The following is a 26,329-nucleotide window of genomic DNA, read 5'->3' as shown; positions in this document are numbered from 1 at the left end:
GTTTTACACCCTGGGATTTGCAGTGTGCTCCAGGCACTGTATGACTTCACATGCCCTTTTTCACTGATACATATCAAAGCATGGAGCTGATCTTAAGGATGTCAATTTGGCCATCAGAACCAGACCTCTCTGTGACATTTCGCCTCTCGCACACAGAGTTTAGCAAGGATTTCGCTGGAGTTTACAATGCTTTGAGTTTGCAAAGCCCTTGTGGAAAAGCAGCACGATTTATAAAGGATTATTGAACTTAACCACATTTCAAAACCAATAGGCTTAATAATGAAATTACATATTAAGAACCCACTTAAATGGGTCAAAAAAGCACTTTAAAGATCAGTTGTCAGAAAACATTACATTCAATTTTTACTGAAGCTTATTCTTTTTAAATTATATTGTTTTTGTAATAGGTAAGTACCTTTTTATTTAATAAAATGTGCTAAAGTGTACTTAGTCTGTTTTAGTCAGTTGTATGATGGTCTGTTCCATACCTGGGATTGAAACCAAAGATCTGTGGTGACTCATCACATCATGTTTCCTGATGTTTCTCTAGCAAAGTCACGTTTATGATTCATAGATCGTCAAAGACACTTTATCTTCCCTCATCTCTCTTCTGCTGTCAATCACGAGTGGAGAATGGGCCTTGAGAGCTTTGCACTCTCCACCGACAGGTTACATTAACTGAGCATTGGCTAGACTTGTCACTTGTTCGTTTTCCCCTCTGGGAGAGAATATACATTAGCTACCGAGCTTTTATATGCATGACTTTTCTCGCTAATTCTGTCATTAAGTGTGATATGTTGACAGCTGTCAATAGAGCATCCGCCACATAGGATAGAACAAGCTACTGTTACGGATGGGGAGAAGCAGCGCATTGTTGTCTAAACAGTTTTATTTTGCTTGCAGTATGGGCTGAATGCAGTCTTCACCCTACCTGTGAAGTTCCCTCTCTGTTTATCTGTACATAGACACACACTCCCTTCAATCCCCAAGATACCAAAACCGACAGGGCTGCGGCATACACTGGGCTCAATTGAACTCGTGCTTGTTTGTGCCTAGACAAATTAAATAACAAAATCTGTCTGCAGAACAATGGAAGGATTATTTCCAAGACAAGAAAAATGTTTGCTTTGTATTAGTTTTTTTGGGGTCAGAGCGCTCCCCAATCTGTGTCTGTCACAGCAGAGTCTGTCTTTTATTATTTGACTGTTTCTGTGGATTTATTGTCTGTAGATCTGAAAATCTGCCAATTTCGCAGCACCTGAGCAGAACTGATCTTCAGCGCCCATTTTATGTACTCTAAACTGCCTTCCAGGCTCCACAGTGAATAGTACACCTCATTAGGTTGATAGCATGCACATTGATGATTGACCTGTACTTGCGTCAAAGGGCGAAAGATTACTGGACTCCCCACCAGCAAAATTCTTTGGCCGATTTTTTCAAAAGAGGCAGCATTTATGTGAGGAAATGGACTGCTTACCATCTGTGTGGTGAACAAGCTCTGTTTTCTTATGGGTGGTGCTCGCAATGGAATTCTATTGATATTGATGTTTTTAATCTCAATAAAAGAGACAAATTAAAATTTAATGACAGGTGCTTGATATATTATGGTTTGGTGGACAATTAGGAATTTTTTTAAATATCAAATATATTTAGTCAAATTGAACACAACAACAAAAAAAAAAAAAAAGAAAAAAAAAAAAAACATTGATTACATTACCTTCAAAAGTTTGGGGTCTTCAAGATTAAAAAAAGAGCTTTTTGAAAGAAGTTATACTCAACAAGGCTGCATTTATCTGATTAAAATACAATGAAACAATGATATTCTGAAATATTATTACAATTTTAAATGCAGTTCATTACTGGTAATGTATAGCAAAGCCAGTCAGTGGCCATTATTCCAGTATTTAGTGTCACATGACCCTTTAGAAATCATTCTAGAATGCTGTTTTGTAACAGGTTTTGATCATAATCTCTTTTTAAAAACGTCATATTAACTAAAAATCTTTGAATGCTAGCTTATGTTGTTATTTTTTCTTTGTGAATGAGAAAACTAGAAATTGAGAGAGGTGTAGAAGAAATGTTGTCCATTTGACTTCTGTGCTAAATTATTTTCTGAAGCAGGTGACAAATAGACAAAATTTAGGTCATCATTTAAAAACAAAAATGTATTATGTGATGGTAGAACCCTGGTGTCTAATTTTGCCTTTGTGCTTAATTTCCATTAATGTTATTGCATTTAGGCAGATAGCGTGTCTTTTTTTTTAAGCTTTAAAATGTAAGCCCTATATCTATTTTCACCTGTTTTCGAAAGTATTGTGCTAGTGACCATGTGGCCTGGTCATATGTACATCTGAGGCCTGTCCACACTAACACGGTTATTTTCAAAACTGCAGCTTTTTCATGTGGTTTGGCCATTTGGCACATTATGTCGGTGTACCTTCTTTTAATAACTTACAAGAAAATACAACAGGGTTTGTTAACTCTGCTTATAGAAAATGAAGGGCAAAGAATTTGCATCAGGTGTGTTTTGCAGTTTAAATTTTTTTCAAATAATTTATGAAGCCACTTTAATCTGTATTGCATAAATACTTATTGTTATATTGCAATCCTGTCTATCAATTTCAACTAAAAAATTACCTTCAACAACAGACAAAAGACGTTGCAATTCAGGCGTCTGATTGGCCAACATGTCTTTATGGTTAAGATTATATTGCCACCTGTTGGTTTGGCATGCTCTTGACAGTGCTTCATAGCATGCGTTTGCGTTTTCACAAAGAGTATAGAAGACCACTAGGTGGTTCTTTGGTAGCGTGGTCGCCATTTTGGGGTGAAAATTCCAACTGGACAAAAGCACAGATACACAGAAATAGACAGAATAACAATGAAAGAGAGATCAAAGTGGAATAAAAGAACACAATGTTGGGCAATCCACTGCAAAAACTATCAGTGTGAACTATCAGTGCGAACATGATGATCTAGATTTGAACATGATGCATTGCTGAGTCTTTGTCATAATTAAACAATTTTGGAGAAAGTGGCTGTCAGAAATTTAATTTCATATGTTGGTATTAATTCAGTGTTTATATGCTAACACTTGAAATTAAAACATTTTCAACTGAAACTAACATCGTTTCTAGAAAGAAAAAGGTTTTGTGAAAAAAGGGAAGAGTTTAAAAGAAAGTCCTTAAAATAAACCAATTAAAAGGATTTGATGATCACTAGACTAGTGAATGTACAATATTGTTTTCATCGTTAAGGTTATTTTTCAGCTTTAATGTACAATGTTTTTTTTTTAAACAAAGCAGCTGATATTTGCCATAGCGACAGCTAGAATCTAATGGAGTGCCGAGTCACGTTCTCCCCAAAGTGGCAGAAGCGCAGGGATGCTGTTGGGTGCCGCTGGTGGAATGGAACATTCTACAGAGTTTCGTCTACACTCTTTGGTTTTCATGTGGACGGAGATTTTTGAGAAACGGATGAAGGAAAAACTCCCGTGTATGTGTGGACATGGCTTGAGTCATACAGCATGATTTCTGTAATTACCCAGCATTCTCTGACATGATGGGCTATAATCAGTTTGATTTGTTCATTTGTTTCAAATGTTTGCACCAATCTTGCACCCCCCAGAGACTCTCGGTCCTCCATATTTTTTTGTTGCGTTAGTTACTGCCTGTCATTCACATAACCTCCCAATTGCTGTTTTTGTTCTCAGTAAAGCGGAACATTACACCTGGGCTTCAGTTTGCTGCTTGACAAGCCAGACAGGTTTACAGGCCTGAAACATGTTGTACAGAGCAGAATTTGCTTTTTTTTTTTATTTGTATTGAAAAAGAATAATAATCATAATGTAGCAACTGAGGGAAAAAAGCTTTGGTCTTCCAGCCGCCATTGACATTGAGGTTATAGATCAGCTAGTCACTTGGTCTCCATATAGAAATGATTCATGAGCCACAAAACAAAACCACATTCAGCCTAATATATGAAGCCGTGGGAGATCTTTCATACTCGCGTTCCCCTCCTGCATGCTCATGGCGCACATAGCAATCGATTCACATCATCTGTGTAAAGGCTAAATTTGAGATTTTTCTTCAATATACAAACTTGAAGAATTGACCGAATGCAAATAAATGAGCCCTCCCCAAACACAATTTAATGCAGGTGGGCAGATCTCTGAGATTGCAGTGCAGCGCATGGCTCTGTGCAAGAAAAGTAAGGGTGCACTAATGTGGTCAGTCATCAAAGGGCTTGGGTAAACACAGGAGCTCTTCGACAAATGAAAACCCCAGCTCTTTGATGAAGGGGGTTAGTGGCTGTGGCACTAAGCATATGATAGTCTCGCCTTAATGCATGCATGAAGAGAGAGAGCCAGTGTCGCTGTCCTTGCAATTGTGTGTGCGCATGTGTGCAGCTGGATTTGAGGCCTGATAGAAATGCACAGCAGTAAATCCTTTCATGAGCTGGGTGACGGCGTGTTAAGACACGGGTGAGGGCTCTTAACATGCCTCTCGTGCTGAGAAACAGCGCTGGCAGTATGTGACATGCCTGCTCCTCCGGTTTGCATCATCATTCAGGCTAACCTCCAGCACCATTAACATTCAGATAGACAGAGATGCGCCTGGTCTGGAGAAGGACTTTGGGATTGATGAGGTCAGACCGTTACCCCTGCAGTTGCAATCACGTCCCCAACTGCTTCTCATCCGCTCTTTCCAAACTGTACTTGGGGAGCATTTGGTCAGCACACTCAGATGCCATTTCTTCACTGTTCTAGCTTTTTTGGGGACTTTTGCCTAGAATGTACTTTAGTTATTTAGTAAATACGCTAGATGCACTTAAATATAAGTGGCAGCATAATTGTGACAATCCTGTTGTCTTCTGGATTGACAGGGAAATAGCTTCTCCTTCAACTTTTGGCTTTGTATATGCCGCTGGACTCTCAAAAAGTACATTTGGCTTATTTTGATGTATGGCACTTTGATTGATAAGTGCTCTTCCGGCTGTCCTTGCAAACCTAAGCCGATGGCTTCTATTTTGGAGAATTCCTCAGTAGCCCACCACAAAATAACCCAATTGACTAAGATCAAACATGAAAAATTATGCCTTTTTTTCTCTGGGGAAACTTGGCCACTCTCTGCAACAATTTAATGTAAAAGATAGATCTACTGATTTCCATTTCCTGGCACTCCTCCTTTGTGCCCTTGGGAGATCAGACTTGCTTGCCGTACACATTGTATTGTCTTATTTTTAATGGTCTTTATAGGTAGTTTTATTGTTCCCATGGATAACTTAACAAAGTTTCCTTGCCACTGAGATTCGAGTTGGAGTATGATGTAACCATTCTCAAATTGTAGCTGAAGAGGAAAAAGGCACTTATTTATACCTTTGCCTCAGTGGATTCAGATGTTTCCATAAAAGGAACGAATTATGCCAGTCCTGGCCTTTGATTTAATAATTCCAAGATTTGAGGACATAATTAATTCTGATGGGTAAATCATACTGGAGAGCGGGAACTGGATTAAGGAGCAAATTAAGATACCACATCAACAGGGCACGCTGATTCATTAAAAGCCTTGTTTTACATGAGGGGAGAGCAGAGAGACAGTGGCTTGATGTAAAACTTGAAATGTTCATCTTTGAAAAGATGTCCTTCGCTTTAACACCAATTCAGTGAATGTGCTGTTTGCTAGATGTAGCAAATGCACAGAGTAACTGTTTTCAAAAGTGGCTTTTTTAAGTGGCACCTTCAATTAAAAAAAAATAAAGATTGGGTGAATAGATGTGCAAGTAGCTTTGAAATCACCAACCCTCACCCTTTCCTCCTTAAGTCATTGTTTGTCATTTAAGTTTTTCTTCTTTTCAGACACCCACACACTCACAGGACTTGAACGGATAAAAAGATTCCCTTTTCTCTTCACCAGAGGGCAGCATGGCTCCATAGCAATACAGCTTGGGTGTATCTCAGGAGAAAGACTCTTATGTGCATTCAACATCTCCTTGACTTGTCATGAAATAGATAAACATATATCAAGGATTCATTACTCTGTCTAACCTTGGCTCTATAGGACAGTGTCCTTACTGTGGTCATGAATGTACAGCGAGAACAATTTTTAGAGAGTTTATTTCCAAAAAAGAAGAAAAAGTACTGTTACATTGAAATATTTTAAATTAAATTGTTATATTTAATGTAATATATTTGTAATAATATATATTAAATGCATTTTTGTTTGTTTCTACAGGAGGACATGAACCTGAATGAAGAGCGTAAGGCCCCCCTGCGAGGAAAGGACCTGAGCACTAAACGGGAGATGGTGGTCCAGTACATTTCTGCTACAGCCAAATCTGTAAGTGCGCCACAAAACACAGGGTGGCCGGTCTTAGAAAGAAAGAAACAGACAGAGGAGAGAGCGGGGATGAACCACATGACGAGACACTATGGAATACTGAGCTTAACCTGATCTGCTTTCTGCCTAAAGCCCCAAATCTTTGATTGCTGCCTCTTTTTTTATTATTTATTCTTATTTATTTATTTTGTATTTTTTTCCCCTGGGTGCTTATCGGGCTGCTTTTGTTGTATTGCACTTTCCAAAAGCTTCATATTGCTAGGGATCGAGTTTTCATTAGAATTTGGTACGCATCACTGTCTCTGCTCCGTAAGCTGAAACATGGCTCTTTCATCACCGCAGATGAATACAAGCTAGAACGCCACAGCCTCGTGGGGTAATCCAAGGCTTTTGGGGCGAATTCTCTTCATTCCTTTTACGAAGTAGGTCCTGCTGAGGTTAGACTCCATGTAAACCCCACAATCCCCTTCAACCACTCCACTGCTGGCTCCTCTGGCTGGCCTTCAGCATCCGTTTTCATTAGCTTTCCTCCCGGCTATGATAATTAATCAGCATTATTAATAATGATGATAATCAGAGATGATTGAATTCTGCGGCAGGCTCATTGTCAGCCCTGCGAGCCTGGCATGTGTTGTGAAATATGATTCACATATTAGTATTGTAATCTCAAAGCAGGAAGGGGGAGGGGGTTCCTTTCTCTCTGCACCCCTGAAGCCCCCTCAGCACCACCAGAGGCACTCACCGTCACCGTGCATGTCACTGTGGAAGCTACAGTATACACAGAGCTCACAACAAGGACGAGGTTTGGAACGTGCGCTCTGCATTCTAGGGAAGAGATGTGCTTTTATGTGATAAGAGATGTTTACCACAGGCACAACACACTTTTGCCTGTATTGCTCAACTCTAGTACCCAGAGATCTCCTCCTTTTTTAAACATTCAGTTCAAGCTACTAACCAAGCTGCATAATATATCTGCATACTGCCGATTTTGTGCAAATATTCAGCCTTTTTAAAATTATATTATTGTTTTTATAATATTGTTGAATATGGCACATGTATTTAACTTTAAGCATCAGTGCTATTATAGGTGGAGAAAAGTAATCTCTGATTAATTCAAAAGTGCCCTTTTCTTTTATTATTTTTGATATTTATCAATCAAAGAGCGTTCTTTCTGCTGACGAACATTTGCAATCAATGTGAAACAGTATATGTATCCACAAATTATTTTGGAGTGAAATGGAAATGAAAACCAGTAGGATTGCCTCTATCCATCTCATTTTTTTTCATCATAACTGGTTGGAGGGGAGAGATTGAAAAATTGCTGATGTTAAGAATTAAATTTGAAAAATGCTTTTCAGGGTTTCCACACTCATTCAAATACAAATTACACTGTAATTTTTCTTTTCCAGGCCTGAAAGTTTTTTTTTCTTTTTTAATAAAGATGGGACATTTTGGTTATGATTTTTTTTCTAGCTGCACTCAGCTCATTATTCAGAAAGCACAGAAAAATATTGGACATTAGTTTAAATTTGACGTTGGACATTAGTTTAAAATGGACATTAGATTTAAAAAGAGTGGAAACCCTGGTTATTTTACTAAAAGATCACAAACAACATTGTTGTTTATTTTAGTTTATTAATATTTAGTGAGGAAACAAATGGATTTTGATTCCATATTGACTTATGTAATGTTTAAAAATATCATAGCTGTCAGAAGAATGAGATGACAGGGTCTTTTTTTTGCAAACAAATGTTTTTTTCACTTGGCCACAGTAAAAAAAAAAAAAAAAACACGTCATATTCTGTTTACCTCCCAGAGATCACTCTCGGAATCATTGTGCAAATGCACTTTCTTTGTATGTCGAGTAGCTACCAAGGGTGTTTTTGAGTTGCGACTTGCACAGACTAATGCTGCACACACACTGACACACTTCCAGAGAAAGTCCCTCCTGTGCTGTCCGTCTCAGTGTCCTCTCTTTGGTTGGCGAGTGGGAGTAATTAAGTGGTGGTCTGGCGTTAGAGGAGGCCCATGGTCTGCGCTTGAGCCACTGCAGGTGTAATTTAGCAGGGGTGAAAGGGGCCAAGAGCAGACAGCACAGAGACGTCCTCTGCACACCTATACATTAATAACCAAAACCCGTCAAAATAAAAGAAGGGAGAGCAGAGTCCATCCATCCCACTTAATCTGCTGCTATCTCTCTGAGTGTGCCGATCTGCCTACAGTAGATTGTGTTTCAGCACACAGCTTTACAGAGCAAATATTAGTGGGAAAACAAACCCATCCGATCCACTCCTGTTGCAGCCTGCCTTCCTGCCTGTCTGTGTGCGGCAGACTCCCACAGCTCCTTCCTGGCAGGAGGGCAGAGTGATGAAATAAAAGAAGGACAGAAGAATAGAGAAGTTTCACACCAGTCCTCTTTGATAGCTCAGATATTATTGCTTGCTTGACAGAAACTTGCAGCTCCCATGGTTCACAGCTCCTTTTATTATTTACAGCCAACACCTCTTTCCTTGCAACACTTTTGTGCATGCTTTCATCATATTATGTGATCACACCTTTTTTTGTTTGTTCACACTGAACATTTTTGAATAGCTATTTGCCAAAGAAAAATAATATATAAAATGCATATTTATCAGTCATTAAGTCCTTTGCATGGCTTTTTTTTTTTTTTGAGAAAATCATTTTCTTGGAGGCATCCATTTGAGTCCTTCAGCATGCAACACTACGAGCCCTCATCACACTTTACAGGGGGTATCAGTAGGATACTTTTAAATGACTGCCTCCACAAACAATAATGTCTTTTTAAGGGAAGATGCCTTTGCATTTAATTACTCAAATATATATGAAATAATATTTTAATACATAGTCCTCTCAAAAACTTGTTATTTTTTTAAAAAATAAGTAAAAAATGCATTAATTTTTTAATTAGTACATCACGCATGAAGCTGTTTGACATAACAAATATTTACATAATTCCACAAAAAAAATAAATGCATTTTTTTTTTTTTTGATCCTGTGTAATCAGCCTTTGCTTGTGGAGGTGGCATACAATATAAAGAATCCAGGGTGTCTTGCTTTAACATAATAATTTATGTAATTTTGTTATTAAATGTTATTTATTATTATTATTTGAATGTGTATCTTTTTTGTAAGTTTCATTTTCATGTCATTTTAAAAATGCTAAATGCCATTTGATAAATGATTTTGCAGGGAGCATGTAACCTGAGCATAACTGTAAGCCACATGCAGTGAAAACCAATGTTGCCTTGATCCTCTGCGGACGTCCTTGACCGTTAGCTTTTCATGAAATGCTTTCTCTCTTTTTCAGTCTCTGATAGGTGTGTCGTTGTCCTCATGAGTGTCAAAGCATGCCTGCAACTAACACAGTCATTTCCCTCTCGCTCTGTCAGTGTAATGAAAAGCTTTGACTTTGCTTAACTGTAAAAACCAATGTTTTAACTTAAATGAAATGATTAATGTGAGGAACAGAATGTATCTTGCCAGGGTCTTTGAGGGGGAAGGAAAATAAGTCTTACCCAGGATAGTCACCTGAGCATTGTCAATACTGTGGTATAACAGAGATTTTGCAATGGAAAGGAAACTTAATTACAGCACAAGTTCTAGTAATCGTTTCGGAGCGATGATCTGATCCTGTCTATGATACAGGAGCTAATAAATAAATAACTAAATGAATAGATTTGTATCCTGGAGTATTTGATGGTCATGAGAAGAGCTGGAGCAGGATATAAATACCTGTCTCTTGATATGATGACATTTCTTCAGAAGTTTGTTTACAGGAGCTACTTCATAATTACCATAATAAATGACTGCCTTATTCTGCATTTCCATCATCTGGTTTAAGTTTTATTTTATTTTATTTTTTTCTTCACATCCCAGCATTAATACCACAGTAAAGTGACAATGAGGTGTTGTTTTGTGAAGTTTGTGTAAATTGATGTTAGCAGCAGCTTTTCCCCTCAGGCTCCTCCCTCACAGTTCTTTATGTGGTTTCAAGATAATGTCTGTTCTTTTGATCAAGCTGCAGTAAAAATACAACATTCATCAAGCCCAGCCAAACAGGGCACAGTGCTAACAATATTTGGCAGCTGTCCAGCACGTCTGGTGATAGCAAAAGCAGGTGACTTTTTCTTTGCTTTGAGTCAAAACCCAAACCCTTAACGATTAATTTGAGCATATTTTCTTGGGATGTGTAAAATTGGACTCGAAAGTAGCACTCTATTGATCAAGAGGTTACACTGACTTTATTATAGTCATAAACCTTGATTTTAAAAATGTAATTCTGTGAGTTTGTTAAAAACAAAGGCCAGCTAAGTTAAAACAAAAAGAGCAGATCAGATTTAGAAACTGAATTTAGAAATGCATTCGGTTAAGTGTTGAGGTAAATTTGCTCTTGCATCAATTTCCGTTGAAAACACTATTCTTCTCTCAAAGTGAGAAAGAGAGTGATAAAACAAACAAAAAAACTAAATATTCATCCTAATAATTATCATCATGCCATGGTCAAGAATAACAAAAAAACCATGCTGACTTCATTAATCTCTGAGCTGTGATGTATAATTTGACACTTGAAAGAAACTAGCAGTGACATTTGATAGATTTTTGGGCTATGGAGGCATTTTAGTAGACCATCTGCTCATGAATAAAATACCACGTTTGGGTTCATTTTGTACAAAAAATTTATTAAATTCTTATAAAATTTTGAGTGATGATTATTTGAGGACATTTGTATTGCTTGTAAAAAATTCCCTTAATATAGAAAGTAGACTAAATGAAGTAGACAAAATGTTAGAAACAATGTTAAGAAACATGTTGAGAACATAGAAACATGTTGAGATGGGGCATTATGTTTAGGGCTGGGCGATATAGCTAACGATATGATCATGCGGATCTTTTCTAGTACTGACAAGCTACGCAATATCGCATTCATTATCGCCTTTGACGAATACGCAATATGAACGTGATATTGCGTAGTTTGTCAGTGATCTGCGGCTCTGTCTGTCGATTTAGCCCTAATCACGGAACTGGATTTACTGACTAGATGCGCATGATCATATCGTTAGATGTATAGCCCAGCCCTAATTATGTTATATCCTTTAAAACATGAAAATTTTGCTTCAATCATTTCATCAGATGTTTTTTTTTTTTTTAGTCGTTATGCAAAACCAGTTAGAGACCAGAGAGCCACTATTAAAAACTCAATTGGAGATAAATTCATCATGATCCGTATGTTCTAAGCAATGATCAGAATGGCAGACATTGTCTTTAGTGTTCATTTAAACCCTCTCTCTCCACCCTGTTAAGTTGTGTAATTCTCAGATGAGTAGGCAGCGTAGCAGAGAGGGCCAGTGTGCCAGCCATATAAGTATAAGATTGTGGCCTACTAATGATTGTGCTGTTTGTGTCTTTTTGTTCATTAACTACCCTCCGCTGACCACTGCATGCAGATAACTGGGAGCAAAGTTGCGGTAAGTAGCAAAATTATTTATTCGCTTTTGATTTATTGTTGTGCATTCTCTCTGTTTTAGCTGTATCTATCTCTATCATCTTCTTCCTTTTTTACTTTTCTTTTTTTATATCTAGAAAAATAATCTCTATGGCCATTGATTTCTATTTTATTGTCAGCATTAGTTTAGTTTATAGGGTATCATTTGAAAAAGTTCCTTTTTTTCTTCTCCCAATCTCTGCATGTAAATTGCACATTTAGAAATGAGTGATTTCTCAGTTGCGCTCTCTGAGAATAAACCAGGACCCTTTTTGTTAGTTTAAGCAGTTTTTCTTTGAAATGGATCACTGCCTAACAGATATTAGCATTTAAATATTGTAACACCAGGGATGAGCAATAGTTTTTAGGCAAATAATCATAATCTGTGATCTAATCTGTTTATTCTAATGTTCTGTATCTAAATGGGTTTCATTGTGTTCATTCTTCCCCCCAGACAGCGTTCTGAGAATGTATTACTTAATTAGATTTTCCCACACACACACACGTATCATGTTGATTGAGTGGCAGAAAAGATATTGAGTGCACCCCCACCCCCCCATCCTTTAAATATGTTCCATTTTGCAGTGCAGTTGGACGTTCGGCACAACCCATTTGCAAAACCATGTCTTTGTCCCAGTCACATTACAGCGTGTCACTATTGTTTCTGAAATGTTCATAGCTGCTCATGTTGTTATTGTCACTTACTTTTGCCCCTTGTCCCCCACTTTCTCCAAAATGACGGTAATAATCTTTATAAATGTATACTGTCTGGGCTATGGCAATGTTTCCTCATTTCACAGCTCCGTGATGCTGTAATTGCAGACTGGCTTCTACTATTTCTCATGTAGTGCAGTCCCATAGCCCATATGAGGCTGCTTGTTATTTGTTTTATTTTATTTATTTAGAGGGGCTCCGTTATTGCTTCTGCAAGTGTCACTTGTCATTTAAAATGCCGTTTTATTGTGCTATGAGAAAGGCCTGTAGATGTACATGAGGAAGCTTCAGGATAAGGTAGCGCAGGTAAATGTTGTTATTTACAATACAGCAATAAGCTGCCGCAACAGACTCATTTATTTTTTAGCGAAATGGCCCGTTCAATCAATGCTGTCATGCCGCTTGGCATAGAATTGCGTGTGGAGTGATTTTTCTATAAGCTGTCAGCAGCAAAACATGCTTGATGCTGATGAGCATGGAAGTATGTTTCTAATGTTGCATCACTTTTTAGGATCGAGCAGGAAGCTTACTCTGGGATTGTTTCTATCGAAGAACTGTCTGACAGTGTGCACCACAAACAAGTCCTCTTATTTAGAAGTCTCTCACAGTTCAGAGGTGCCCGCACTTCCTGCCATTTGTTCTGACTTTTGCATGCACTTCCTACAGATGGGAGAGTGTGAGGGCTTGCAGGGAAGCTGTCAGCGCTTTCCTTCTCCTTGTTTCTGTTTCTCTCTTTCCCAATATCCCACCTTTATTGGGTTTTATTGTGGAAACTACATTGAGTGGGGGCAAGATGATGGCCTCTCACTGGGCAGATTGCTATTTCCACGCTGTCAGTGCAGTTTGGAGGCAGACCGACCTGCCTGAGCCACATCTCCCTCAGGGATGAAATCTCTCCAGCACACTCTCACAGGGCTCAAATTCACTGGTCAGTGTGTCCGCATGCTGCTGAGGCACATGCGCTTCAGCAGTTTTGTATCAGTGCAGATTGTTGGTGGTGATGATGGTGACCCCAGGGGGCATAGGCATACCTACTGCCCCTCTGCGATGTCCGATTGATCGGAGATGTTGGTGCTTTGATTGTCAGGCTAAGGATAATAGATTGGGAGACAAAATGCCCATGGTTTACCGGCATGAAATTGATGAGCTCCTCTGTGAGTAAATGGAAGACTGCGTCTCCCTTTACTTAAATAAAACACAACCAACACACAGATAACCCAGACAGGGTTTGGCCCTGAAGACTGTTGCGCCGTTACCTGTTAAGGTCACATGTCTTGACCTGCAAAGCCTCTCTAGACCTCAGGAGGAGATCAATAACCACACAGCCAGCCCAGCAGTTAAGAAAAACTGCCTGTTTCCACGGAAACTTGGCGACACGTTCAAAGTTATGGGCAGAGAGAGAGAGAGAGAGAGAGAGAGAGGATTCGCTGAGACCTCAGGGACTGGAGTCCGCTAGGGCTGTTAGAGTTCAGCCACTCTCCGAGAATCCCTGGTATTGTCAGCGAAAGAATAATGGACAAAGCTTGTATTTTAGAAATGATTTAGCTTCTTTTCACATGGGACAAAGACTTGGCCATTTCTCGGGTGAAATGGCATGGATCTTACAGTCATGTTAAAGTTTGTTGTACTTAAATACTTTCTTTGGAACCAAAGGGTCTTGAAAATAATATGTGAAAAAGAGCAAAACCCTGGCGAAGAAAGATGACTTTCAGATATTGGTTTCCATCACAAGTGTTTTTATTTTGCACAAAACAATTTTGGTCATTTAGTGTACAGGATTTTTGTAGAGTCTTATATGATGTGTATTTAAATTGTTATGATGTGTATTTAAATTGCAGGTGTGTTCAAGTCTTGTTGGAGGGGTCATATTTATGAGTTTAAGGCACATGAATGTCACCACAAAGCTGTTACATTACAATTGGGAAAACACAATAGATGCAGCATCTGTGTTGGTTAAATTAATTGAAATGCAACAAATAAAACTTGCAAAAAGTCAGATTTACATAATAATACAATAGTTTTGTTCATATATGAAAACTAACGATTCAGTTAACAGTGTCTTCAAAATCAAAAACATCTGATTTGTTATAATTTTATAATTATAAATATATATTTATAATATATAATTATAATATACTTCAAATGAAGTTCGAAAAGGCTGAGCAGGTTAGAGTAAGTATCATGTTTGCAATACAAAGTAACCATTCCATAATCCTTTAAGGGAAGTGTGAATGTTTCATAGTCTGAAAACTGTAGCATAATGTGGGAAAAAAAAAATATTGGAGTCAGTTTGAGAAACGAAGCAGGTAAAAATAATAATAATTGTGCGTCAAAGAAGGTGGAGTTTCAGAACACACCCACCGACTGACTGACTGCCATGGACCCCAATGGAAATTCAAATGTGTTTAGGAGCCAAAACGAATTGCCCCAGAAAGTTTGTCTTGGTCAGATGGTTTGAACTGCCAAAACAAACTCAATACAAACCTTGTCTCAGCCAGATTATGTTCGAAATGACGTCATTTTCTTTTGTAGAAAAGGTACACCTTGCTCTGACCAAAGTGATTGAGCTCTATTATGAAGGTTTTCCATTGTACTGAATGTAATGATTTACCTTCTTGGTATTAAAATGGCCAAAGAAAGCTTGTTTTTGTGAGAATACAACTTTCCTTCAAATAATTTCTTAACTGTGTTTGTGTCTATTATCTTTACTGAGTGTAGCATTATGGGTAACGTTGAATATCCTATACAGGCTCTCCAAGGCTTTTGTTGGAGGCAGTACAGTTCTCATTTAGACTGACTTCTCTCTCTCTCCCATCGCCTCTCTTTCCTCATGCTTTTTTTTCCCTTCGCTTCTGTATAGTCCACAGAATTTGTATTCCCAGGCAAATGAATATCCTTGGCATTTGTGTGTGGGCTCAACTTGTTTCATCAGTAGACTTCATATCCAGAATATTCCTGTTCCAAAGCTCATCTCTACCATGGCCATACAGGCTCATTATAAGCATCATTTCTGCAGTCAGGGTGCAGTCACCATGTCTTTTTTTACTCGCTCTGGAGAGTGCCCCTTTTAACTATGCTAAGTTTGAATAAAATCAAGGACAGCCCATCCTACCACCTACTACGCCCGAGTCTGAAAGGGTCTCTTTGTTTCAGTTTGCCATTAATGGCGATTGTGTACTGGAGGCTGAACTGATTTGATAGGAAGTCTTTTAAAGCAGCAAGGTTGTGTGCCCTATGGAAAAAAAATTAATCGGAAAAAACCCTCATCATCTTTATAGATAGATGTTAATTAGGATGAAGGAACTGTATTGAAAGAATATATGTTCTATGTGATTGTTTTGTCTTAGTTGATTTTTATTTGGGTTTTTTTGTTTAAAGAACGTGTCAGTAAATATTCATTAGTGCAAGGACACTGATGACGCGTGTGATTTTACAGCAGGTTTTACTAATAATTTTTCAATTACTGTTCTGTGAAGTGTTGTTTTACTATTAATTTACTGTGCTTTATAACTATATAAACCTTTATTATATTTTCAGTTTATTTTAATTCCAGTTTGACTAATTTTGTGCTTTTGTCATTTGTATATTTCTTCAATTAAAATTTTTATTTTATAACTTTTATTTATATATTTTATATATTTCATTTATCAAAACATTTTTTTTCCATAGTTTTAGTTATAGCACCATTGAATCTGTGTGTTTTTATTTACCCTATTATCTGCTATTGCAGTCTTGATAACTGTTTGAATACACAATGCTGGCTGTTTAATATATGTATTGGTTATGTATTTATGGTTGCTAAGGCATTATGAATTGTTGTTAATGTATTGTTAAATGGTTTCTGGGTGGTTAGGTGATTGCACAACAAAGCCCAAGCCGTACAAGAGTCCAAGACAGTGATTTTCTGCTTTGTAGATATAGCTTGTCTCTCCTTTTTGTGCAAGTCTGTGAGTTTTTTCCCCAACAGTTTTATAATCCTCTAGGTGAAGTTTGTAAGTCTGATTTCTTAGAAAAGTAATTGCACACCTCTCCCCAACAGGCTATGTGATTTTGAGGTATCATTCATGGCTGCAGCACAAACACTGGGGGGATGAGTTATGAAGTTTAATTCTTAGCAGTATAATCATTTTTCTTTGTAGTAGTTTACTTTATTATAGTTTACTTTACCAAACACCAGTAATAATGTGCTGGTAGAAACAAATTTGCAGTGAAAACGGAGGTAGAAGTCAAAATAGTTTTCTGCAGTAATTGAGACAGATGCTGTCAAAAGACCTTAACATTAAAATTCCTTGAAGACAATTTAATGGAATAGAAGCAGAGATGTTAGTAATTGACCTATAAGGTTGAGCCATGTTATAATACCTTCTCATGCTACATAAAGGTCTTTTATTTCTGCCTCTTCTGGCTCAGTTTCATCACAGAAGCCGCTCAGACTCTGCATCTAAGAGACCGAGTTGGTCCTGTGGCTGTATCGCAGGGATCAACTCCGAGACCAAATGAAATTCTGTTTTGTTTGCGTCTCCCAGCTCGGGCATATTGAAGTTTCTAGCACAATATTCATCGCAACACCTAACCTCATCTCCTGTGGGGTCTTGACTGATGCTTCAGTTGCTTGCTTTGTACAACCACAACCTCGCATACAATTTTAATGCCATTCGGTCAAGTGCTAATATACAAATGTCAAATACGAAACGATTGATTTACCTTTAATACTACGTCCAGTACTTTCTGGGAATTGTTTGTATTTCACCGACCCTGTCTAGGTTTGTTGATTTCATATGGGAAACGCAGGATTTAAAGGTTGCGTTTATTTGATCAAAACGTAATGTAAAGTAGGCCTACATTTTTTATTTTTATAAAGCTACTCTTCATGATAGCAGACACTAATATATGCGCCTCCAACATCAGTCAGACAGTTTGATATGCTCTCTCTCTCCGTACAACGTTATATCGCACACAAGCTCTCAGAAGTCTTTTGTAAGTCATGGCAGGGATTGCATACGCACCAGAAGGACAAATGTCTTATCATATAGGACACGCAGTCTAGAAAGTGTGTAAAGAATTGCGACTTGATAGACTGGCGGCGTATGTCAATACCAGCTCCCAACAGTGACAGAAAAGGTCTCATTGCCTGCTGACTGACTGCTGCATAATGCCACGTGGCCTTCCTTTCAATGGGAAACAAACAGTCAGTGCTCCAGCCTTCAAAAGAGGGGAGCGGGATCTCATTATGATGTAGAGAAGATGAAAGGGAGCCAAGAGTGGACATGGTGTTCTTATATTAAAGGAAAAAGAGATGTGCCCCCGTTTGTGTGTAGGTGTGTGTGCGCTTGATTGTATGCCTCTTCTGAATGAGAGGAGCCCATTTGGTGTTCGTCTTTGCGACTCTAGTACAATATATTCCCTTGTCCTGCCTCCATTGTCTCTCTTTTTTCATACCAGCGGTCAATCAGATCACCCTCCATTCACCTAGATGTAATTAGTTTCCTTCGTCCTGCTCTCAGCTCTGAACGCGAGATGGGACTGTATGTTCGCACGTCGTTTTGAGGTCAGAAGATCTGGTAATGGTTTGTCCCGTCACTCTCCTTGACCACCTTTCAACACCGTTTTCCTCACGTTCTTGCCCTTTTCAAGCCTTAGATGTGATGTATTTATAGCACATAGCATATTTTTACCACAGCCTTAGCGAAGACATCAGTGTCATCACTTTAGCTGTACGAGCCCTGCTTTTCTTTTTTAGATTTAATGAAAGTTAGGAGTTTTGTGGTGTGTTTTTCTTTCTCAAAGTTACCTCGTTAACTTTGGGCATTTAGGTACATGCTCCATGGTTTCTGGACAGCTCTTTTCTTACAAATTAGGGTGTTCAGCTAGATCATTTCTTTTGAACCATAAAGCCATGAACACAGTATGGACACATTTAACAGTAAACGCAGAGAACTGCGTGCACTTGGAGAACAATGTGTTTGACTGCTCACAACTTTCTCATTAGCTTATTGGGTAGGAGTCAAAGAGATCATTTTACCTGGTTGATTATATCAGTACAGTTTCCCCTTGCTTAAAACCCCGCTGTCTCCTTCCGAAACTCCATGCGGCCCCGTCGGCAAATCACAGCACTAATAAGGTGTGGCGGTTGTCTTGTGGCTGTACATTTTATGGTCGTCATTCTTGGACGCTCAGCCGTAAGCCGCCATTATCTGCTCATCAAACACACTTTAAGCACTTCCCCAAATGGCCAAAGCTAACGATTTGTGGTTTGATCAAGGATGGGTCACAAACCGTTTAAACTGCCTTGTTCTGTTTCTCAAGGGGGCTCTGGAGAAATAAACCCTTCAAAATGGCTGATTTCAGTTTTATTTGTTCTTGATTGTGTTCCCTGAATGTCAGCTTTTCCTGGTTGTTTTTCTTCTTGCTTTGTTCAGTGTATTTATAGCGGACCCTGTGTTTGCATATTTTCAGATATGTCTAGTCATGCTCTGTATGAATCCATATGATTTACTATTCATTGGCAGAGAGACTAAAAGTTGGAGGAGACCAAGATGGTGCCTTGAGAAAATCCCAATGTCCACTAGATGGCAGTCAGTATCTTTACAACTAAGTTCCACAGCAGTTTGTGTGTGTGTGTGTGTGTGTGTGTGTGAGATGGAGAAAGACGACACGTTGTTGCCATGGAATTGACCTAATGGGTTTCTCTCAGACCTGCACCGCACAGTTTCTGGCTACAATGCCATTTGTTAGAGGTTTGATCTTTAAAGAGGGGAAGTAACTGAAACCTACCAACAGTATTCATACGGACTTTGCCTAGATCGATTAATTTTTTTTTGTCTCCAATTTACATTGCGTTTTTTCCCCTTCAAGCTCCTGGTATCGGCGATGGACGCTTGGTGGCTCAAGCTGCCTCGCTCCACATCGACAGTCTGCTTATGCAATCACATCTGAATAATTTATACTGGCGCCTCTGGTCTCATCATGTCATAAAACATGCTGCTGACAACACACTGTCAAGCTAATTCCATTCAACTAGTTCTTCTTGAGTAACATGTGTTCATGCAAAGTCTAACTCTAATGTTGGCAAGTCTCTTCTCTTCTCATCTTGTCTCTTACCTTGTATTTTGTGACATTTTGCGTGTATTTTAAAAGTGTTTCATACTTTTTCTCTCTCGTCTACATACTGTACAGTCCCCGTCCACCTTTCCGTAGTTCAGGTGCTCTCTGTGCACATCCATTTTTAAACCTAGCCATATACTATCACTTCTTTCTTTGGGTGACTTTGCCAAATGTTACTGAAACAAATAAGGACACATATCAATTAAAAATATGAATACAGAGTTTCCCTCACACAGATCTGTAGATGGACAACTTGTGAGATGAGACAGAATTTCATTGAAAACATGGTTCGTGCACACTGATTCTGTGGATATAACTGATGGTTGCTATAAGATCGACCGTCTGATGAGCTGTTACTATGCTGTGTTTGAAGACGAACCGAGGACTTTAGTTACTTGGATGTTGCTGTAAATTAACCTGAGGTCGTTTCAGTTTAACATTTGTCATTTTACTCCCGTTATTGTTTTGAACTTTATGCAAAAATGTCTCTATGTGATTTACCTGGTGCCTGTTTTACTCTGGAAAGATTTCAGGTGTACTTTTCTTCATCTGTTTTTGGATGTTGGCCATTCTCATAGTCTATATCCTACCAGTAGAACAAAAGAGAAAGCAATTACATTCAAACCATATTCAACTTGCTGTTATAAATGAGCTAAGGCTGCTAAAATTGTCATTTGAATTATGCCTTTCATCTCCCTATGGCTTTTATTTAAGCAGATCAGTTCAAGCCTCCAGTGACTGTTTTTTTCTTTCCTGTTTGCACTTCTGAACATGCAGCACAACGGTAATGAATTCCACCATTTTAAAACCAATTACAGTAGTTGGGCTTTTTTTACACTCTTTGTCACGGTCTCTGTGGAAAAGGGTTGTTGGAGTGTCGACTACAGATGATCTGGAATCTTTTTTTAGCTATTCCCAAAATTCAGCATGCTAATGCCATTCTTTTTTAGCATTACCATAATTTTTACTTTTATTTTTTTTTACCTGGAATTTTTGTGTTTTAGTTTTTCAGTTTGGCATTTCTACAGATTGCTTATGTAAAAATATGAAGAATCTTTAAAACTACTAATATATATATATATTTTAAACAACTAAACACTTCCAATGATGTCAAACAAAAGTAAAGTGAGCAGAATGTCAAATCTGTGATTGAATGTGTGAGTGAGAAAATAAATGCCCCTGTTGTGCTGAGAAAAAGGACTTGCTTGGAAGAGAAGAAGAAGAAGAAAAACAGGATTAAGGGTTTAGTTTTCCCTGTCCTTATATCTTCTTTTATTAGATGTAATAAATGGTTTGTGATAATAAAATTGGATCTTTGTCTGTTCGGCTGACATTACACCATTGAGTTTAATTGTTTGGTGTTATTATATTTATTAATGATCACCAAAGACCTACAGAGATAGCTAATGACCATGTTTTTCTGTCTCCATTTTTTTTCCGTTCGTGTTTATTTTTCCTAGATGTTTTGTAGGGAGTCTTCAGGAGATCATTATTACAAAAAGTAGTTCCTGAAATATTTTCTTTAAAATGCATTTATGTAGTTTCTTAATTAGTTATGATTAATATAGTGCACAGAAACCCACATTCAGTGATTCAGTTGCAACTGTTGATATATTTAAAATGCAATTTATTTCTGTATTGTCAAAGTTGAATTTTTAGCAGCCATGGCTTCAGTCTTCATCTTCTTTGTGTCACACAAACCTTCAAAAATTATGTTAATGTTTATTTGGTGCTCAAGAAACGATTGAATATCAATTGATCTAATGTTTTGTAACTTAATATTTTTACTAATGCGAATAATTAACATATAATATTAACTTTCTATTCTTCAAAGAATCGTGATTAAAAAAAGGACCAAATTGTTCACCCAAAAATATTAAGCAGTACAACTATTTTCAACATTGATAATAAATGGAAATGTTTCTTGAGCAGCAAATTAGCATGTTAGAATGATTTCTGAAGGATCATATGACGCTCAAGAATGGCTGCTAAAATTTTACATTGACATTACAGGAATAAATTACACTCTTTTATTATTACAGTTGGGTTTGTTGTTAGAAGATTCTCTTAATGTAATATTCGATATACCTGTAAAGTCTCGTCCTCAACAGGCCACTTACACAGTTCACTGACACTTTCAAAGTCTGCCTCAGGCTTTTTAGTAGACCTAGTCACTAGCGTCTCTTCCAGCCTTCTACAAATCAATACGAGCTGGTGATGCCCAATTTCTGCTGTCTTCTTTCTAACTTTGGCCAGTCTGATCACACAGATGCTTTTCCGACTGTCCTGTCCGAGCTCATTTGTACCTTGTTGCTGTGTTTATTAAGGCCCCAGTCAGCTTTTGTTGTACTTAATGGACCCCATCTTTAAAGCGTAATATATATTATGGATTATATGAATTATGTAACCAACATGATTATGTTGAACAGGCTTAATTTAATAGACTCTTTGAGTCATATTACAAATAGTAAGAATTATTCACTTATTTGATTAACAATTAATTAAAAGTTGTTAAAAGCTAGCTTTTAATGACACTGTCCACTCCAGTTGTATCAGTGGCTCACTAATTGCAGTCAATCCACTCGGCAGCTGTTGGATATTAGAGGTCTTTGTTCCAGATGTTGTGTCATTATAATGGACTTGATCATCATAATGGCTTCTGAAAGATGATTGGCTGTCATGTCTCGGCCTGATAATGCTGCCATTGCGCTTTCTGCAAAGTATCCTTTGTGGTAAACTGTGTATGCACTGCAGTGTAATAAAATATATGCTATTGAAATGACAAAGGTTACGAGACGCAGAGCAATTTCCTATGTAATGTTCGTGCTTCAAAGCACAAATGGAAGTGAATGCATGTGTCACAATGGGCAATCTTTATGTCAGTGGATCTCTGTGATATAGAATCTGAAAATTGTTGCTGTCTCTTAAGAACATAAAGAAATGGCTTGGTTATTTGCTATGTGTTCGAGAGGAAACGTCCTTTAGGCATGGATTGCTCAAATTGTATTATGGCATAATGATGTGCGGTGTTCTGAGACCCAGCATCTGTGGCAGCGAAAAGGAAATGTGTGTGTGTGTGCGTGTGCGTGTGTGCATGTGAGGTGGAGAGGGAATTTAAGTGCCCTACTAGCTGCGTTTGGGTATGACTCCATGGAGAGTGGCAGTGATAAGAGAAGGCTGGGTGTAATGAGCCATATCCCATGCCCCTGCTTCCTGCCTTCAGGCCTACAGATGGGAAGAGGAATGCCCTGCACTCCTGTCTGTCTGCTTTGCCCTTCCACTCCCTCCCCTTCTTGTGAACTCGACCACTCTTGAGTTTTTCATCCCTCGCTTTATTTTTCTGCCTGGCCTCCAGACCTTGCTGCATAGTAATGTGCTGCATTGGCCAAGCGTGTATGTTCTGTTCTTATAGCTTGCACTTCCTGTTACTCAGCACTTAATGCACATGTGTTAGGATGCTTCTTTTCTAAATGGACTAATCTTTTGTATAGGTTTCTATATAAGCATCCATAAATGGGTCATGATGGTCAACAAGGTATAGTTTTATGTAGTTGCATAGTTTTTGTGAGATTTTTTATTATTATTCAATGTATTTGTTTATTATGCTATATGAATATGTAATATATCTTAATAATTAAGATCTGAAAAATAGTAATGTCTCTTTTATATATTTTTTTGTATTTGAATGTATTCATCAACCTGACTGACCAGTTGTTGATAATCATAACCCATTTCTGCTTTTAACAAGGTTTATTTATTTATCAGCAGAAAAGCATGGATTTATTAATTTATCAGGACTCTCCAACCGTCTTAATTTGATTTGGTTCTCCCAAAAAATTTCTTTCATGTGTGGCATCACTTTAATTCTAGTGTACTTGGCTGGTATTTGGGTGAATTGTGTTATTCTGGGCTGATGAATTTTTCATCAGCTTGTTATTAACATTTTGCTGTCTTAAGCCCAATGTTTAGGAAGAATTGTTGAAATGAAAGGCAGTGAATTAAACCTGCTGCTCATTCAGTCCAACTCCTCCAACCCACAAATAATTTTCTGCATGAGAGAGGGAAAACAATGGGATTTGTGGGCTCAGATGTGAAGTGGATGATGTAATTGTTTTTAGGTGGACCTTTCTTTGTGATCCTTGTTTAAAACCGCTTAGCTTCGCCTAAGATGATGAATTTACCTTGTGTTCGGGAAGTATTACACCATGGTTTTGGTCAGCTGATGTCAAATGGATGCTCTGTAGACATCTTGAAGTCTGCAGCATGTGTCTGTTTGATTGTAGGAGTTCAGGGAGTGGCTAAATCTCTTGATTACATCGAGAGCTTTAGCGCTCTGAGTGTTAGTCTCTTTGGGTCCTTGTTATGCTTGCCCACAGCTTGAACCCGCTGCGTTTGGCAGCTGTGAGCCTCTTCTCTTCGAAACAATGAAAACAGGATATCAAAGGAACATAATGATGTGGATACCGCCATTGGCTTTTATCCACAGAACAGTGGTGTGGGTTTATTGCATTTTATGGATGGAGGAGCTGATCGCTCATTTTAAATGCAAGTCAGTAAATGAATCGGATCGTGGAGGTGCGGTTAAGACAATTATTTTTGCCTTTTGTGGCAAGTATTCGGTCTTTTTTACTACAGTTATAATAACACTGCCCAAACATTTGCCCAAACATTTTAGCACATCACTAAGGATGAAAGAGGACAAGCAAGGTGTTGTCTTGCTTCGTCAATGAAATAATAATTAGCCAGACGAATGGGTCTCTGAATTTAGATAAGCCCATTATCATGCATTGTTGCTGTTCGTGTTTCAAGGACTTCTTCTGGAGCTGGAATCTGTCGTTCCCCAAAACACGAAAATGCTGTCATGTTCTCTCTCGAAGACACCCCATCCTCTGACTCAAATGAAATATTTTTACCAGAGTCAAAATACAATTCTCAGACTGCGGCATGTGGTGTTAGGGGCTACACACAAGAGGGATGAATTGAATAGCTATAGCGCTTATTTTTCTTGTGGATGTTTATGCTAGACAAATTGGCGTGTGAAGGTTCTTGTAAGTGTGGCATTGATCATTAGTGCAGTCTTGATATATGGCAGAAATATCCTTAGATTTTCTGGTGAAGCTAAGGACACATAAGTCACAAGAATATTATGAGTAGCTTATCTACTGAATAACCCATGCTACCATAAACAATGTATGCAGTTTACTTTCTGTGTAGTCAATGATGACATTTTAATCCCCGCTATTTCTCATGTTAATGTCATCACAAAGTAAATTTAGCACATTGTTTGTATTCTCCTGTGCTGAAATGTACATTTGCATTAACAAAGTTCTAGGAAAAAAGCAAACTAGAGCTCGCATGTTTTCCTCAAGTGTAATTATGTGAAAAGGATTTGTAGTAGGAGCTTCATCTTATTCATGCATTCAAAGCCTCAGAAGCTCAGTTTTTCTTTTTTCTTCTCTGAATAGGTATGTTTGAATAGGATGGAGTGCTCTTAATAATAAACAGATGCTATTGGTCTGTCTAAAGATTTGGGCTTTTGTGGAGGGGAGAGGCAAGAGAATCTGGGATATATTTTTGCTGACCCTCATAGTTTGAAAACTGCTGATGTCCTCAGGTTGTTTTATGCATCTTCAAAACTTTGCCACACTGACTGATACACTGTGGAATATCCAGCTTAATTTTCATTCGAAAGCTTGCACAATTTTCTCCAACACGAGAGACACATTGAGCCATTACAGACAGGAAAAAGCTCGGCTTGGAAAAAGATAATCATGTGTTTGTTTGCTTCTTTTTTTCATTCTCTCTCCCCACTTCTCTGCATTTCATTAATGAAAATCTCTTTTTGCAGTGACAGGAAATGAATTATAAGGGCAGTTATTTATTAAATGTGTTTGGAGGGCACAGAAGTGTGGAGGATCTTTAACGCTTAACAGATCGGTCAACATTCCGATTTTTTTGATGTTCGAAGTACACTTTTATCAGTCAGTGCCATCAAATTCTCATCCATGAAAGGATGCTCGATAGTTATCACTTCTGAATAATGTGTTTGAAGACCAGAGGTAGGGATCTTAATACAAATGTGCTGTTTGTTTGTTCCCTTAGCACAGTGCCTTTAACATTCATATTTAATCATAGGCAGGCTTTCTTTGCGTTAAGTCTGCACTACTCAGTTGATTAATTCTGTTTTTGTCGTGGGAGGTGTGTGTCTCTCATAGTCCTTCAATGTCTCTCTTGTGTAGAGCATTGCCCAATTCGCACTGTCTAGGCTCCCTCCAGCATCTGTATGGGGACTAAACCCACCATAGCAGACCCAAGTCATCCGTAATTAGTTAAGCTGGACCGTTTTTACAGCTGTAGAAGAAAAAAATGTAGAGTGGGCGGAGAATGTAAAGAGAGAGATGGGAGTTTGCAGGTGGTTCTCACCGTTTCTAATCTCCTCACATCACTCCACTAGTCACAGGCTGCTTTTCGACGGTCTTGTGTCCCCAGTGCTTGTATGCTTGTAAACTGACATCAGTGACAGTCAGACACCTGTAAATCCAGGTGTGTTATGAGCTGCGCTGCTGTGTCTGTGATTTCTGAGCTGCCAAAAGGGAGCTCGCAACACTCTACTCCGACGGCCGTTTGCTGTTAGGAATTTTTACAAAGCTATAAACCCACCTAAAAATGT

General features: G+C 38.2%; 1 protein-coding gene across 6 annotated transcripts in view; it reads left to right on the top strand.

The window, feature by feature from the left end:
* LOC113075386 (protein diaphanous homolog 2-like) overlaps window positions 1-26,329 on the top strand; it is a 335,815-nt gene that overhangs the window by 20,944 nt on the left and 288,542 nt on the right. For 5 of the 6 annotated variants that reach the window (XM_026248086.1, XM_026248087.1, XM_026248090.1 and 2 more), the window contains 2 exons: window positions 6,234-6,338; window positions 11,804-11,824. In XM_026248086.1, coding sequence (XP_026103871.1) covers window positions 6,234-6,338; window positions 11,804-11,824 — 126 coding nt within the window. The remainder of the gene's footprint in view (window positions 1-6,233; window positions 6,339-11,803; window positions 11,825-26,329) is intronic. The other variant, XM_026248089.1, reaches the window with a different exon arrangement.

This window comes from Carassius auratus, unplaced genomic scaffold (genome assembly GCF_003368295.1).
Source record: "Carassius auratus strain Wakin unplaced genomic scaffold, ASM336829v1 scaf_tig00017026, whole genome shotgun sequence".
NCBI classification, from domain to species: Eukaryota; Metazoa; Chordata; class Actinopteri; order Cypriniformes; family Cyprinidae; genus Carassius; species Carassius auratus.
The sequence above is the reverse complement of the archived record's forward strand: the minus strand, read 5'-3'. Positions and strand labels throughout refer to the sequence as shown.